At 49.1% G+C, this 15871-nt stretch overlaps 1 protein-coding gene across 2 annotated transcripts; it reads left to right on the top strand.

Moving 5' to 3' along the window:
* Positions 1-261: 261 nt before the first annotated feature.
* On the top strand, positions 262-14869 carry CILP (cartilage intermediate layer protein). 2 transcript variants are annotated; one of them, XM_077128231.1, is made up of 9 exons: positions 262-392; positions 1880-2056; positions 3953-4054; positions 5696-5965; positions 7239-7418; positions 7808-8122; positions 8899-9007; positions 9603-9760; positions 11818-14869. In XM_077128231.1, exons 2-9 carry the CDS (start codon positions 1990-1992, stop codon positions 14169-14171), a joined length of 3555 nt encoding a protein of 1184 aa, XP_076984346.1. In that variant the 5' UTR covers positions 262-392; positions 1880-1989; the 3' UTR covers positions 14172-14869. The 2 variants fall into 2 exon arrangements, with proteins under 2 accessions (XP_076984346.1, XP_076984347.1); XM_077128232.1 differs by lacking the exon at positions 5696-5965.
* Positions 14870-15871: the final 1002 nt, after the last annotated feature.

The following is a 15871-nucleotide window of genomic DNA, read 5'->3' as shown; positions in this document are numbered from 1 at the left end:
CTCCTGAGCTAGAAACGGTGCCCAGAGTGTAGACTTTCCCCTGGCCCCTTCCGAATCTGCTCCCGGTGCCCACTCCACCTTGCCACCCCCGTCGCTCGGCTCTGGCCCCGTGGAGGCCCCAGCAGATGCCTGCCTGGCCCATCCCCAGGCCTTGCGGCATTTACCCCAAGGATCTGCAAGTGAAATCCGGGCCTCTGTGCGCTCCAGGGGATGTGGGGAGGGGAGGGGAGGGGGAGGCAGCGCTTCATCATGCTCAGATCTAGTTTCGCTGCCGCTTCCCGGGCTTTCTGCCACCGGCTGAGCCACCAGTTGGAGTATATAAGGCCCCGAGGCTGGACCGCTGGAGAGGCAAATGCTTGGACCCCCAGCTTAGGAGCCCTGCTCAGGACACGGTGAGTTCCCCCAGCCCACCCTTCACCCCACTGTCCTGCCCAGTTCCTCCTGCCCTCCTCTGAACCCCCTATTCTCCCTTTCGCAGCTGACTCTCCATCGCCCCCAGAGAAGACGCCCGTTTCTTGCTTTGAATTTCTCACTTTTCTCCCATCAGCCCAAAGTCCTCTACCTCCCACCTGAGCTCAGGGCCCCAGAGGGCCCCAGTTAAGATCTCTGTACCTCCGGGTGCGCCTACTTTTATTTTTCCCTTCGGTGAGCCCGTCTGCTTTGTCCAAGAGTTCTGAGGCCCGTGGGATGGAGAACCTAACCGGCAGGGGATGTGCTGAGGAAATGACTGGGATGCTGAGAGAAACCTCTGTGGGCTGCCAGATGGGAAATGGTTTTTCCAAAGTGCTTCAGGCCACCTCTTCCTCTCAACTCAGACTAACTGCTGTGCAGGCCCCCCGCCCGCTCTGCTCCCTGCTCAGAGGCCGGCAGCCTGGGGTAAAACTCGCCATACCTGGAGAACTTGGGATCTCCTGGTACCTCTGTTCCTTCATCTGAGCAACAGGTAGAGGTGGGGTTAGTGGGTTTAGAGCTAGATGGTCTGCAGTGTGGTACAGGCTCCCTAAAGTCCAAGTGTTTGGGGATCTTTTTTTCCGGAAAGAAGGAATCTCCCTTTTCCCACCAAACTCTGGACTGTATGGATTAAAACGAATCTTCAGGAACTGGTGAAATTCTAGGTTGCCCAGAGCTGTGGGGACAGAGAAGAATATCCTGCTGAGCTGGAGTCTGGGCTATGCCCCATGATTCCTTGCCCTTATTGCCAGGCCTGCTTTCTTCTCCTGGCTCCTGCAGCCCCTAACCTACATGCTCAGCATTGGGCCATTACTGGGGAGCCCTGTACTCTCACAGCGCATCCCCTCAGCTGGCTGCTGGCTGTGTATCTCCCAGCCAAGTCCCAACAAACAGGCCAGAAATGGGTTCCAGCTGCAACCCTGCACATCTGGAAATGTGTTCATGGAGGTGGTATGTCTGAGGTATCTGCGCCCTTCAGCTTGCAGGCTCCATGAGGGGTCAAGGTAGGGGGGGCAGGGGGCTGCACGGCCCTAACACGCAGCCCCATTATGCAAAAGTGTGAGCCCCCCAAAAAGGGTAGAAAAGCAATTGCTGCGGAAGCCTGGCTCTTGGAAATAGAATGTGTCACCCAGAGGCTGCTAGGAGGGAACCTCCTGCTCATTAGGAAGGAGCCTCCTCAGCCCTGTTCCCCTTTCTGCTCCGCCTTGATGTGGAGCCTGGAGCCCAGAGGGGTCTGCCTCATTTGAACTCAGATTCAGAGCCTCTGCACCTCCCAAGCTGCCCGTTTCACCACTTGGAAAGGAGTCACCTCCCACATGATATCATTCTGTCCACCTTTCTATCCCTGACAAGTCAAGGAATACTTCTACTTGAGCCGTAAGAGGTGACTCAGAAATGTGGGAACCTGACAAGCTTTGTTTCTTTGCAGGTCATTGGGTCTGAGAAACTTCCCAAGGGATCACGTTCCAGGGACAAACCAACTCTGTGAAGCATCTTCACCCATCTCCTGCCACGTTCCCCACAAGGGCTGGGGGAAAGATGGTGGGGGCCAAGACCTGGGTGTTTTACTTCCTGGTCCTGGAGGTCACTTCTGTGTTGGGTACAGGCTAAGTATCTGCTATCCCCAAATTCTCCACTTGCCAAGGTGAAGTTATGTCTATTTTGAGACCCAGCTGTGCATGTGCCTTAAACCACAATGACCGTACAGCCTGTGGCTGATTTATGGATTTATTCATAATTTATACTCTGCTTGTTTTCCCAAAGAATTTGAGATGTTTCTTAAAATTCAAACTCACAGAACAGAAACTTTTCAAAGAGCAGGGTGATGAGTAATCATTCAGTGGGAGGAAAAAAGAAAAGAGGGTTACTGTCACTGTGTATTAAATTTAGCTCTTAGCTTCCTAGCAGCCAAAGCAAAAAGGGAATCACAAAGGATCATTGAGTTCTCATAAGGAAGTTTGGAGTTTGGTCTGTTTTTAGTGTCATGAAAATTCTTCTGGCCTAAACCTCAATTTCATTTAGACCTGCAGCTAAATTTCACAGAGACACCAGGGCAGATCAGTCATTCAACAGAACATCTGGTCTCCTTGCTCTCTCACCCTATCCTCTGGTGACTCTGAGCTCTCAAAGGAAGAGATCCATTTGCCTGGTGGAATTGCTGATTCCCTGTGGCATCTAAACATCAGAGCTCCCAGAGATATCCTGCACATTTTTGCCCACCTCTCCTTCCTCTCCTGATTTCTCACCACATACTCAGGTAAACCAAAGAATGCTCAAGTTCCTCTTTTAAAGCTGCAGCCACTGCAGGCTTTGTGATCATAGATACAGGAACAAAGCCTGTCTCAGGGTCTCGCCAAAGCTGTGAGACCTTACCAACCACCTGCCTCTTTCCCCCCTGACAGCTGCTGTTTGTGATGATGATTAACATTCAGCCATCTGAAGGGAAATCAGATTAGTTTGATTAAAAGAGCTCCTATCACTCCAATTAAGCAGCACAGAGAATTCTGATTTGGCCCTCCACGTGAGAGTTAATTGCCTTTTAAAGCTTTTGCAGCTCTCTGCTCCCTTTCTTCTTCCCCCTTCTGGAGCCCCCAACCCAGTCTTGGGGGAAGGAGGGCTAGAGGCTGCACATTGCCTGAGGACCCTGGACCCATTTCAGGCAGAGTCCACCAGTCCAGAGGCAGAAAACTGAGGACCTCTGTCTCAACTAGGCCATGTGGGTCATTCATGGGAGGGTGGACTCCCAAAGCCAAACTTGTGTCAGGCATTGAGTTAAAAGGTGTGTTCCTAACAATTACTAACAATTATTCAGCATACATTATGTGCTAGGCATTCCTCTAAGTGGATTTTATGAATGAGCTCATTTAATCCCCACAGTCTTCTGAGGTAAGAACTATTATTATCTTCATTTTATGATGAGGGAAGAGGGAGTGGGATGGGTTAAGTGGCTTGCCTGGGGTCATGCACTTAGGGAGTGGCAGAGCCTCTGCAGCGCTGGCTCTCAGTCTCTGCAGTGTGCTTCAGAGATGTTTATTTGTTTTACCCTGTGGAATCCTCACACCAACAGAACTGCTCTGTGAGCTAAGAATTAATATCTCCATTTTACAGATGAAGAAAATAAGGCTTCATTTTGCCAAACAGGACACACCCAAAGCAGGAGCCCCAGTCCACTGGCTGCTTAACAACATCCTATGAACCATTTCTAGAGCAGGAATGAAAAGAGAATTACACCAGATGCTGGCCTCTCTACATTTATTATCACCCTGAATATGGACCATGAACCTACGATGTAGAATTATTATTGCATCCCCAGCTTTTCTGAGGGTGCATCGGCATTAAGAGGCAGAGTGGGGATTTGAACTCACACCCAGTGCTCATGCTCTATCCACCCCATCACACTGCTTCTCTGTGTCCTGAGAGACCAGCAGGTAGCAGGACCCTGCTGAGCCCCTATGACTTACAGGTCAGCCTTCTCACTCAGCTTTCTTTTTTTTTTTTCCAGGGCTCTCAGGGAGACAGATGATGCTCACCCAGTCGGTGAGAAGAGTCCAGCCTGGGAAGAGGTTCCCTAGCATCTTTGCCAAGCCTGCTGAACCCCTGGAGAGTGAGTTGTGACTGCAGCAGGGAAGAGTCGGGAGGGAGGTCTTTACTGAGCTTCCTAAGAGAATTTCTGAAGCTAAGGATGTTAGGGTCCCATGGAAGCCACTTTTACAAGGCATTTGTTCTACATCTTTGCCAGGCAGATGGACCTGGTATACAGGACAGCTCAGAATCATGAAGCTGCGTGGTATAGTCCAAGAATGCTGTAGAGCATGCTGTGGGCCAGAGCACAGGCTGGTGGGGAGAGATGGGGAGATGAGGATGAAGAGAAGGCAGGAGCCTATTCATTAGCACCCTGAATGCCTGGAGTCTTAGTATCCTAGGGTGGCTGTGACAAAGTATCACAAACTGGGTGGCTTAAAACAACAGAACAGTTCTGGAGTCTAGAAGTCTGAATGCAAAGTGTTAGCAGGGCCAGGCTTCCTCTGCGGTCTGCGGCTCTTGGTCTCTGGTGGTGGCATCCCTGCAATGTATGGTATTCCCTGCCTCAGTTGTCACATGGCCTCCTCTCTTCTTCTCATGAGGACACCAGTCATATTAGATGAAGGGCCCACCCTCCTCCAGTAGGTCCTCATTTCGACTTGCCTAATCCCGTCTGTAACAACCATATTTCCAAATAAGGTCACCTTCTGAGGTACTGAAGATTAGGACTCCAGCGCGTCTTTTGGACGAACACAATTCAACTGGCCTAACGGAGGCTGAAGCTGGGGAGTGGCATGGTCCAAGAAGCATGGAGAAAGCTCATCCTGACCGCAGGGTGCTGGGGAGACCAATTAGGAAGTTACTAACATGGTACATCCAGGCTGACAGGGGCTTGAATGGAGCCTGTGGAGGTTGCAGAAGGGTGAGAGATCAGAGGCATGCTGGAGAGAGAGCTATGGCAGGGCCTGAGACCAGCGGGTGGGTGAGAGGTATCAGGATGGTCTAGCTTGCAAGCTACCAAAATGCGATATACCAGAAACGGAACCATTTTTAAAAAAAGGGGAATTTATTAAGTTGCAAGTTTATGTGTTCTAAGGCCGTGGAAATGTCCAAATTAAAGCAAGGGTATAGAAATGTCCAATCTAAGACATCTAGGGAAATTTACCTTGGTTCACAAGGTCAATGACATTCGGGGTTTCTCTCTCAACTGGAAAGGCCCATGGCAAACATGACCTCTGTTAGCTTTCTCTCCCGGCTTCTTGTTTCATGACGCTCCCCCAGGGACATTTTCCTTCTTCATCTCCAAAGTTCACTGGCTACGTGGACTCTAGTGGCTATCATGGCTCTTTCCAAAATGTCTCCTCTTTTAAAGGATTCCAGTAAACTAATCGAGACCCACCTGGAATAGGTGGAGCCACAGCTCGCGCTAATCAAAGGTTAGAGCCCTTTGTGGGTATGTGACATACCCACAACCGGGCATGTCACATCTCCATGGAGATGCTCTAATCAATTTTCCAACCTACAGTACTGAATAGGGATTAAAAGAAATGGCTGCCTCTGCAAGATTAGTTGGAGCAGGATTAAAACATGGCTTTTCTAGGGCACATAATCCTTTCAAACCAGCACAAGGGATGACTCCCAGGTGTTGAGCAGGAAAGGGCAACAGGAGGTCACCTGGGGCTCCAGGGCATAGCTCCACCCCAAGCAGGCTCTGGTCTCTCAGGTCCTGGCGAGTGGACGACGTGGTTCAACATTGACCACCCAGGCGGGAAGGGTGACTATGAGAGGCTGGACGCCATTCGTTTCTACTACGGGGACCGTGTGTGTGCCCAGCCCCTGCGGCTGGAGGCTCGGACCACCAACTGGATGCCCGCAAGCCGCACTGGCCAGGTGGTCCACGGCAGCCCTCGTGAGGGCTTCTGGTGCCTCAACAGGGAGCAGCTGAATGGCCGGAACTGCTCCAACTACACCGTGCGCTTCCTCTGCCCACCAGGTGAGCCTGAAGAGGCTTCTCCAAAGCCCACCTCTCACCACCCAGAGGAGAGGCCAGGACCTGCCTCCGGCCATGGGAACCCTGGCTCCCACACACATACCCACTCTTCAACTCTCTTATAGTAATGCGTCAGTGTCAGTCTTCCCAGCAATGTTCCATGATGAGGGGTGCCCTCCATTCAACCCGTTTTATTGACTGTGTATGGTATGGTGGGTAAGATCACATGCTCTGGAGTTGGGCTGCTTGGGTTGGAATCCTGGGCCCACCACATGAACTGTGATTCTTAGGCAAATTTTCTCAAGCTCTCTGAACCTCAGGTTTCTCACCTGTAGAACAGAGGTAATATTAATAAATTTTCTTGGAGTTTTTTTTTAAATGAGAATTAACTGAAAAATGAATGTACAGGGGTTAACCTAGAATAAACTTGACTGAGAATTAGTAGCTAGTATGGTACCTATATGTCAGATGCTGTGCTAGTTATCTACATTACTTGGTCTTTACGACAACCCTTGAGAAACCTCTAACTTGACAAGTTTTGCAAGGTTCATAGAGGTTAGGTAACTTCTCACCATTACATAGCTGATAAGTACAGAGCTGGGATTTGAACCCACGACTGCGTTTGCAGGGTCCATGCTTTTTCAATTCCCCCACCCTAGACAATAGAGATGTTGGGGAAGCCACCTGAAGACCTGCCTACTCCTTAGCTGTACACCCTGTACTCTTGTGGGTTCTACCAGTCCACACAGCCTGACGCCGAAGGCCCAGGTGGGAGTGGTGGTTATCTGGAGTGGGAACTACAAGACTGGTCTCCTGGGCAAGGTTTGCAGCCCCCATTATTGCACACAGGCCTCAGACCCGAGGTGAGGTGAGTAGGAAGATGGGGCTTGATGTCTGAGTCATGCAGGTCCCAGCTCTGACTTCCCAGACCTTCGGCAAAAGCGTGCGGTTATTTTCACACTAGTAGAGAGGAAAGATGGACTATTGCCGTAACATCCTAGGACAGCAATCAAAGTCCCAATGCTTGGCAAACAAGCTCCTCTCGGGGCATCCTAGAGTCCATTTGTACAAATTAGGAAGAGACACCACTTCCTCAAGACTCTCGACTTCCATCTGTTGGAAAAATCATTGCAATAAATATAAATATCAATGACATCCATAACGTAAATGGAGGTCCTGTCTCTCCTCACCAGAGAAGAAACAGCCTCTGGGTCAGATTTCCCGACAGAGTCTCCTTGGGAGGGTTATCAGATCATATGCTCGTCTCACTTTGCAGGGTCCCTGCGCCGAGATGCAGAGCGCAACTGGAGCCCATGGTCTTCCTGGAGCAAGTGCTCAGCTGCATGTGGTCACACTGGGGTCCAGACCCGTACTCGCACCTGCCTGGCAGAGATAGTGTCACTGTGCAACGAGGCCACTGAGGAGGGCCAGCTGTGTATGGGTCAGGCCTGTACAGGTACCACCCTTGCTCCTGACACTGGGAGGGTATGTAGGGTAGTTCTGAAGCAGCCTAGGAAGAGGGTAAAACTGAGATCATTCATTCATTCATTCACCCAGAATTAACTGAGCATCCACTAGGTCCTCTGATGGGAGATGTATAGGGTAATGTGGGAGCACAGAGCAGGGTTAATTATCATAGTTTAGGGGAATCAAGGAAGGCTTCCCAGAAGAGTTATACTGTCTTGAGTCTTGAAGAATGAGTAGGAGTTAGTTATACATGCTGATAAGGAAGGGTAACAAAGGCCTAAGGAGAAAGGAGAGCATGTGAGAGTTTACAGCCTGGGCATGGAGGAGGGAGGGCCTTAATCAGTATAACCCATGCTGATGTGGTTCCTCTTCCCACAGCCTGTGACCTGATTTGCCCCATGGGCCAGGTGAATGCTGACTGTGATGCCTGCATGTGTCAGGACTTTGTCCTGCATGGGGCTATCTCCCTCCCTGGGGGCACTCCAGCCTCAGGGGCCACTGTCTACCTGCTGACCAAGACCTCTAAGCTTCTAACTCAGACGGACAGTCGTGGACAGTTCCGAATACCTGGCTTGTGCCCCGATGGCAAAAGCATCCTGAAGATCACAAAGGCCAAGTTTGCCCCCATCATGATTACAATGCCCAAGACTAGCCAGAAATCAGCCACCATCAATGCAGAATTCATGAGGGCAGGTACCTGAGTTCTCTGGGGTAGGGCTGGGGAGGAGGATTAGACTTTTAAATAGAGTGATTGCAGCGCTAAGAGCTGGCTTCCCAGCTTACTCAGAGTAAAACCCAAATGCCTTTCCATGGTCCACAAGGCTGTACATCATCTGGCCTCCCATTACTTCTCTCATCTCTCTGACTATTCCCTCCACCCTCAGTCACTCTACTGTAGCCGCCCTGGTTTCCTCTCTGTTCCGCAAACAGGCACACTCCTGTCCCACGGCCTTTGTCCTTGCTGTATCTTCTTGGAATGTTCTTCTCCTAGATATCAGCATGACTTTCTCTCTCAGATACAGGAGGTCTTCCCTTGTCACCTTATCAAGAGCAGTTGATTACATTGCAATGTGGGGTTTGCAGATCATAAAGAGAGAGGCTTGGGGAGTTAAGAAATGGTGCCAAATGGCCAAAAAAAAAAAAAAAATCAGCAGAACAGGAATATTGCACTATTCAAAATAGCCAACTCTGTTCTAATAGCAGGGTTTGGGATCTTAGGCTGGCACAAGGTCCCCTTGATTCTCCACTGCCCTGCCTAGATACTGCTTGAGAAGCCACAGGAGCAGACCTCAGGGTGAGGGTGTCTAGAGTCACCACTCTGGACTAGTTCCCTTGGGTATTAGGGCCATTGGAGAGGGGTGAGGATGGGGAAGAAGTTATACAATTCTTAACACAAGTCAAACAGCAAGGCCCTGTGGAATCTGTCACAAAGCAAAAACCAAAACACTATTTCTTACCTCCTTTCCCAGAGACTCCATACATTGTGATGAACCCCAGAACAAAAGCACGGAGAATTGGGCAGAGTGTGTCCTTGTGCTGTAAGGCCACAGGGAAGCCCAGTCCACACAAGTATTTCTGGTACGTATTCTGCCAGGTACACTGCCCAATTCTCTTCTTGGAAACCAGAGCTTTCTTGCAGTGAGCCTGCACTTATTGATAATGATACTAGCCAACAGAGTAAAGTTACAAGTAAAGCATTGGGTTGAGGCCAGGCAGACAATCAGCAAGCCTTCTGGTTGTCCTCTCAAAGCCGGGCACCTGCAGAGCATCTCTGGCCTCTAGGGCCTGACCTGCATATTTGCAGAACACTAGAACAAGGTTCCTTAGTCTGATTCCCCTGACAAAGGCAGATGGGGTCAGAATCCCCAGTGGCTGTTTTACAGCCAACATCTAGTTTGACCCTCCCAACAAACCTGTGTGATCAGCTAGGAAACTGAAGCTCAGAGAGGTGAGATGACTTGTCCAAGGATCCATAGCCAGTTAAGTGGTGGGGCTGGGGACTTGCAGAACCAAGTCCTGTGACTGCCAGGCCAGTGGGTGCTCTTGGGTGAGCCGGGTCAGGGGCGATACTGCCATCTGCAGGGACCCATCCACCATCTGTCTCTCTGGCTGCATGTCCTGGGTGCTGCCATCCCACTTGCCCCCTTGAGCTCCATCTCTCCATCACTTACAGGTACCACAACGGTACGTTGCTGAACCCCTCCCTCTATAAGCATGAGAGCAAGCTGCTGCTGAAGAACCTACGGCAGGATCAAGCCGGGGAGTACTTCTGCAAGGCCCGGAGTGATGCTGGGGCTGTGAAGTCTCGGGTTGCCCAGCTGACTGTCATAGGTAAGCACCAGCCACAGGACTGACTGAGCACCCAGTGAGCATAACGGGAAGTAAAATCTTGGGCTTTTCTATGCCATGCACTGTCCCTACTGGGCCACTGGGTCAGAAATAATGGTATAGAGCAAAAATTTTACTCTGCCAGAACTGCCATTCTATGGGTGAATAGATGTCAATAAAATACAAGTAATTAACGATAGAAAAATATAGTTAAAACAGGAGATAAGAGTTTGTTAGTTCTATAGATAAAAGACAGACACGTTCCAGGTGGGAGTGCTCATAGACAGCCACTTGAGGAAGCCTGGGTCTTAAATAGTGGCTCTCAATCTTGGCTGCTCATTGGGATCACCTGTTGATTTTTTTTTTTACACTGTATAATATAGCATCTACATAAAGCAAAGAAAGAAAAAAGCAATAGTTTTCAAAGCACTCTTCAACAAGTAGTTACAGGACAGATCCCAGAGTTTGTCATGGGCTACCATACCATCTTCTAAGATTTTTCCTTCTAGCCTGTTGAGTTTTTAAAACTACTGATACATGGGCTTTACCCCCCAGAGATTCTGAATTAATTAGTCTGGATGCGGTCTGGGCATCCATAGGTTTAAAAGCTTTCCAGGTGATTCTAATTTGCCAAGGCTGACTGCATGTCCTGGTCTTAAAGAATGGGCAGGGACTGTGTGTATTGAGATGGGGCATTCCAGACCGAGAGGCCAGGTGAGAAAAGGTACAGAAGCAGGAATCAGAGGGGGCTTTTCAAGAAGTGACCTGAACAGAAATGGCTTCAAAAAGGGACCTGGAGGGAGAGAGACTCGTGGTCAAAGGCCAATCCGGAACTTGGACCTGGAAAGTTGGCGGGGAGGGGTGATAGGGTGTCTTAGTAATTGGCTTGAACAAAACAAAGCAAAACAAAACAAAAGGCAGAGGAAGGAGAATTTATTGGAAAGATCCTTTAATATTTCATGGACTCTAAGAAATTTGAGCAACAGGCCTTAGGAAAGAAATGATGCAGGGCATTTTAGACTGAGCTCAGCAGAGATGTGGAAACCCCTCAGCAGTGGTTCTCAAACCACTATAAAAATACTACCCATTTGCCACCCTATTTTTTTCTTTTTTAATTCAATTTTATGAGATGTATTCCCACAATATACAATTCATCCAAAGTACACAATCAATGGCTCATAGAATCATCATCTAATCATGCGTTCATCACGACAATCAATTCTAGTCTATTAAATCTGTAGACAATAATTTAACTACATATAATGTCCAAAAGATATGCTCCTGACAGTAATAGAAAGGAGAAATTTAAAAATAATTTTAGTACAAAATAGTATGCATTTCAGTATGTAAATGCTTTGGGCACAATGACATGAGAGGATCAATAGGTCAGATGCTTGCCCTTAAATCCAGAGTCACCATAAGTTTGTGACAGCTACAAATGCTAATAGATACAGAGGTAGCATTTTGGTGGTTCATATTCCTGGATAATGTTCCCTGGGTATGTGATTTTCTGAGATGAAGAACAATTTTTGGTTTTGTTCCAATCTAAACAAAGTACAGTTTTAACTCTACTTATATGGAGGTTGCATTCTTGAAAATTTCAGTGTATGTTAAAGCCATGAAAACAAACAAACAAACAAACCAGGCTCTGATAATTTTAATGATTATCTGATGAGATATGTGAAAGTTCTGCAGAAAAATTCTTTATTCAGGACAGTGCCAGACATTGAAGATCGCAAAGCATCAATGGCCTCTATGTGCCAGTAATACCCCTAATTTTGGTGATAACCCAAAGACCCCCACAAATTTTCAAGACACCCCTTTCCCCATTGAGAACCACTATCCTTGTGGTCTCAGCAACCAACTCTATTTTCTCATCTATAAAATGGGGTTAGCACTAGCTGCCCTTTCTCCTTCATAGGAGTGCTGTGATAATCAGGATCACAGATATACAAGTCTTTTGAAAACCATAAAGCACTGCCGAAAGGTGATGTAGACAGAGGCAATCTTTGTATGGGCTATGAACTTACATCTAATGTCCACACCATTTCCTTCCCCAGCCTCTGATGAGACCCCTTGCAACCCAGTACCTGAGAACTATCTTATCCGGCTGCCCCATGACTGCTTCCAGAATGCCACCAACTCCTTCTACTATGATGTGGGCCACTGCCCTATCAAGACATGTGCAGGGCAGCAAGATAATGGGATCAGGTGCCAGGATGCTGTGGAGAACTGCTGTGGCATCTCCAAGACAGAGGAGAGGGAGATCGCATGTAGCGGGTACACACTGTCCACCAAAGTAGCCACAGAGTGCAGCTGCCAGCGGTGTATTGAAACTCGGAGCATTGTACGGGGCCGTGTCAGCGCTGCTGACAATGGGGAGCCCATGCGCTTTGGTCATGTGTATATGGGTAACAGCCGTGTGGGCATGACTGGCTACAAGGGCACTTTCACCCTGCATGTCCCCCAGGGCACTGAGAGACTGGTGCTCACATTTGTGGACAGGCTACAAAAGTTTGTCAATACCACCAAAGTGCTGCCCTTCAACAGGAGGGGAAGTGCAGTGTTCCATGATATCAAGATGCTTCGGCGGAAAGAGCCCATCACCTTGGAGGCCATGGAGACCAACATTATCCCCCTGGGGGAGGTAGCTGGTGAAGACCCCGTGGCTGAGCTGGAGATCCCGTCTAAGAGTTTCTACAGGCAGAATGGAGAGCCCTACACAGGAAAAGTCAAGGCCAGCGTGACCTTCCTGGATCCCCGGGATATTGCCACAGCCACAGCCACCCAGAGTGACCTGAACTTCATCAATGATGAAGGAGACACCTTCCCCCTTCGTACATATGGCATGTTCTCTGTGGACTTCACTGATGAGGCCACCTCAGAGTCACTCAATGCTGGCAAAGTGAAGGTCCACCTTGACTCGAGCCAGGTGAAGATGCCAGAGCATGTATCCATAATGAAACTCTGGTCGCTCAACCCAGACACAGGACTGTGGGAAGAAGAAGATGACTTCAAATTTGTAAGTCAGAGGCGGAACAAAAGAGAAGAGAGAACCTTCCTGGTGGGCAACATGGAGATCCGAGAGAGGAGGCTCTTTAATCTGGATGTCCCTGAAAGCAGGAGGTGTTTTATCAAGGTGAGGGCCTACCGGAGTGAGAGGTTTTTGCCTAGTGAGCAAATCCAGGGGGTTGTTGTCTCTGTGATCAACCTGGAGCCCAAGACTGGCTTCTCGTCCAACCCCAGGGCCTGGGGGCGCTTTGACAGTGTCATCACAGGCCCCAATGGAGCCTGTCTTCCTGCTTTCTGTGATAGCCAGTCCCCTGATGCCTACTCTGCCTATGTCTTGGCAAGTCTGTCTGGGGAGGAACTGGAAGCAGTGGAATCTTCTCCTAAATTAAATCCAAATGCAATTGGTGTTCCTCAGCCCTACCTCAACAAGCTTAAATATCGGAGGACAGACCACGAGGACACTGGGGTTAAGAAGACAGCTTTCCAGATCAGCATGGCCAAGCCAAGGCCCAATTCAGCTGAAGAGAGCAATGGGCCCATCTATGCCTTTGAGAACCTCCAGGCATGTGAAGAGGCACCACCCACTGCAGCCCACTTCCGGTTCTACCAGATTGAGGGAGATCGGTATGACTATAACACTGTCCCTTTCAATGAGGATGACCCCATGAGCTGGACCGAAGACTACTTGGCATGGTGGCCCAAACCAATGGAATTCAGAGCCTGCTTCATCAAAGTGAAGATTGTGGGGCCTCTGGAGGTGAATGTACGGTCCCGCAACATGGGGGGTACTCATCCGCAGACAGTGGGGAGACTGTACGGAATCCGGGATGTGAAGAGCACGCGGGACAGGGACCAGCACAATGTCTCGTCCGCCTGCCTAGAGTTCAAGTGCAGTGGCATGCTCTACGACCAGGACCGCGTCGACCGTACACTGGTGAAGATTATCCCCCAGGGCAGCTGCCACCGAGCCAGCGTGAACTCCATGCTGCATGAGTACCTGATCAACCATCTGCCAGTGGCGGTCAACAACGACACCAGTGAATACACCCTGCTGGCACCCCTGGACCCACTGGGCCACAACTACGGCATCTATACCGTCACTGATCAGGACCCTCGTGTAGCCAAGGAGATCGCACTTGGCCGGTGCTTTGATGGCACATCCGATGGCTCCTCCAGAATCATGAAGAGCAACGTGGGAGTGGCTCTCACTTTTAATTGTATAGAGAGGCAGGTGGGCCACCAGAGTACCTTCCAATACCTCCAAAGCACGCCGGCCCGGCTCCCCACCGGAAGAGTGGCCTCAGGGAGGCAGCAACGGGCAAGTAGGGGTGGCCAGCGCCGGCGTGGAGAGGTGGCTTCTCTGAGGTTTCCTGAGGTCGCTCAGCTGCCGCTGAGCAACTAAGTCTCGTGGTGCTCTGTCCCTGTCTCAACTTCACGTGGCAGCCATTGTGAGGCTCACGCACAAACTGTCACTCTGTTAATTTAAGCACATCTGTTCTGGTGCAATTTGCTTGTTTGTTTCTTCATGCCTTTACTTACTGTCTTTGTCCTATGAAACTGATTGCCACATAGTGCCCCAAACAGCAAACTAAAGCCCCTTTGTCCTGTTCTTTGAAAGAAACAAGAAATTGGCTGCTGGTAAAACTCTGCAGCTTTGACCATTCTTCATTTAGTTCCATCAGCTGAAATGTACTTTTCTTTTTGCATGTTTTTGCCCACCTCTATGATAATGGTAATCTGATGGTGAAGCTCAAATAACCAATATAGAGCATATTTCTTGGCCTCACTCCACAGGATGTAAGCAAGGCCTCCGTCACAGTTCATACATATATATGGTGGTGAAATAAAGGAATAAATGGCAATACTTTTACTTGAAATGTAAATAAATTATTTATTTCTTTGCTGAATTTGGAACTCTAGACCACATTCGATGTCAAGCTATTGATTATGGGGTAATCATAGTTCTTCTATCAACTCCTATTCACATTGCATTAGATTGCTTATTGTATCAGCATGTTTCCCTTATGCTTATTTTTGTTCTTGCTAGAAGCCCATAGTTGCACAGGCCAGATGTCAATAAATGCATATTTTGTACTTTGATTCTGAGGCAACCGTCCTGTCTTTTATTCCTTAAAGCAAGCCATTGCTCAGAGAGGCATAAGGACTGTGGAAAACACTCACAAGGTGATGTGAGGCCTGGCCCTTGCCCCCACCCCCCAAGTTATGGGGCTGAGTAACTGGGCACCCACTCCAGGGTCAAGTCTGTTCTCATGGATCATATTTTCCATTTGCAGGGAAGAACAGCAATTCCTGGAGTTGTGAGCATGTTCTGGGCTCCTGAGCAAACTACAACATGCTCTAATTTTTTTCTTTCTTTCTTTCCAATACTGGGGAACTTATACAATGGCTTGGCCCAGGGTCCAGCAAGCTGGCCAAATGGTCCTTTGGCTCCCCTACCCAACCCCCCCAGCAGCCTGCTGCCTTTTCCAGCTGGGCCGACTAGGCTGGCTGACCTCACTCAGAAATGATAGGCTTTTTCTTTTTTTTTTCCCAAATATTTCTAAAGATGCCCAACAGCTTTCCAGACACCATATCTCTATTGTATGGAGCAGTCCTTGTATCTTTGAGTAAAACACCTGGTCCAAATGGTCAGTGTTTTGTTTTTGGTGAAGATATTTGGTTTAGAACAGTAAATCAGAGGCCAGTGGGTGGTGCCAGAGTGGTCTTGGAGGAACTGACATCTGGGTGGTGGGATGTGGGGTTTGGCTCCTCTCTCCTTCCCACCCCCAGAATCTATCAGAGGGGCTGGGGGTTAGATTGGGAAAAGCGGGGGCATTGTTTACAGTCAGGACTAAAAGCTTTCCCTCATACCCTAGCTGGTCTCACACTCCTTTTTGGCTATTTCTGGCCTGGGTTGGGTTTGTGCTCCTGGCTCAGCATGTCTTAGGCTCCCGTGGGTTTGCTTCATAATCAATTAGACATTTCTTGGGAAGAGCAGTCTCATCCCCATGACTTCTGAGGAAGTGAGCACATGCAGGGCTAAAGACTAGTGGCCCTTTGATTGCTGCCTGACCCATTTACAGCTTCGTTTGTCCCATTGCT

The sequence above is a fragment of the Tamandua tetradactyla genome, chromosome 14, assembly GCF_023851605.1.
Source record: "Tamandua tetradactyla isolate mTamTet1 chromosome 14, mTamTet1.pri, whole genome shotgun sequence".
NCBI classification, from domain to species: domain Eukaryota; kingdom Metazoa; phylum Chordata; class Mammalia; order Pilosa; family Myrmecophagidae; genus Tamandua; species Tamandua tetradactyla.
This window is presented reverse-complemented; position numbering and strand designations above follow the sequence as displayed.

Bases quoted from the DNA above. Each gene is read 5' to 3' on its own strand.
- CILP (XM_077128231.1), top strand. From the start codon at position 1,990: ATGGTGGGGGCCAAGACCTGGGTGTTTTACTTCCTGGTCCTGGAGGTC. The intron at 7,419-7,807 runs GTACCACCCTTG...CTCTTCCCACAG, and splicing joins TATGGGTCAGGCCTGTACAG to CCTGTGACCTGATTTGCCCC. The intron at 9,008-9,602 runs GTACGTATTCTG...CATCACTTACAG, and splicing joins AGTCCACACAAGTATTTCTG to GTACCACAACGGTACGTTGC.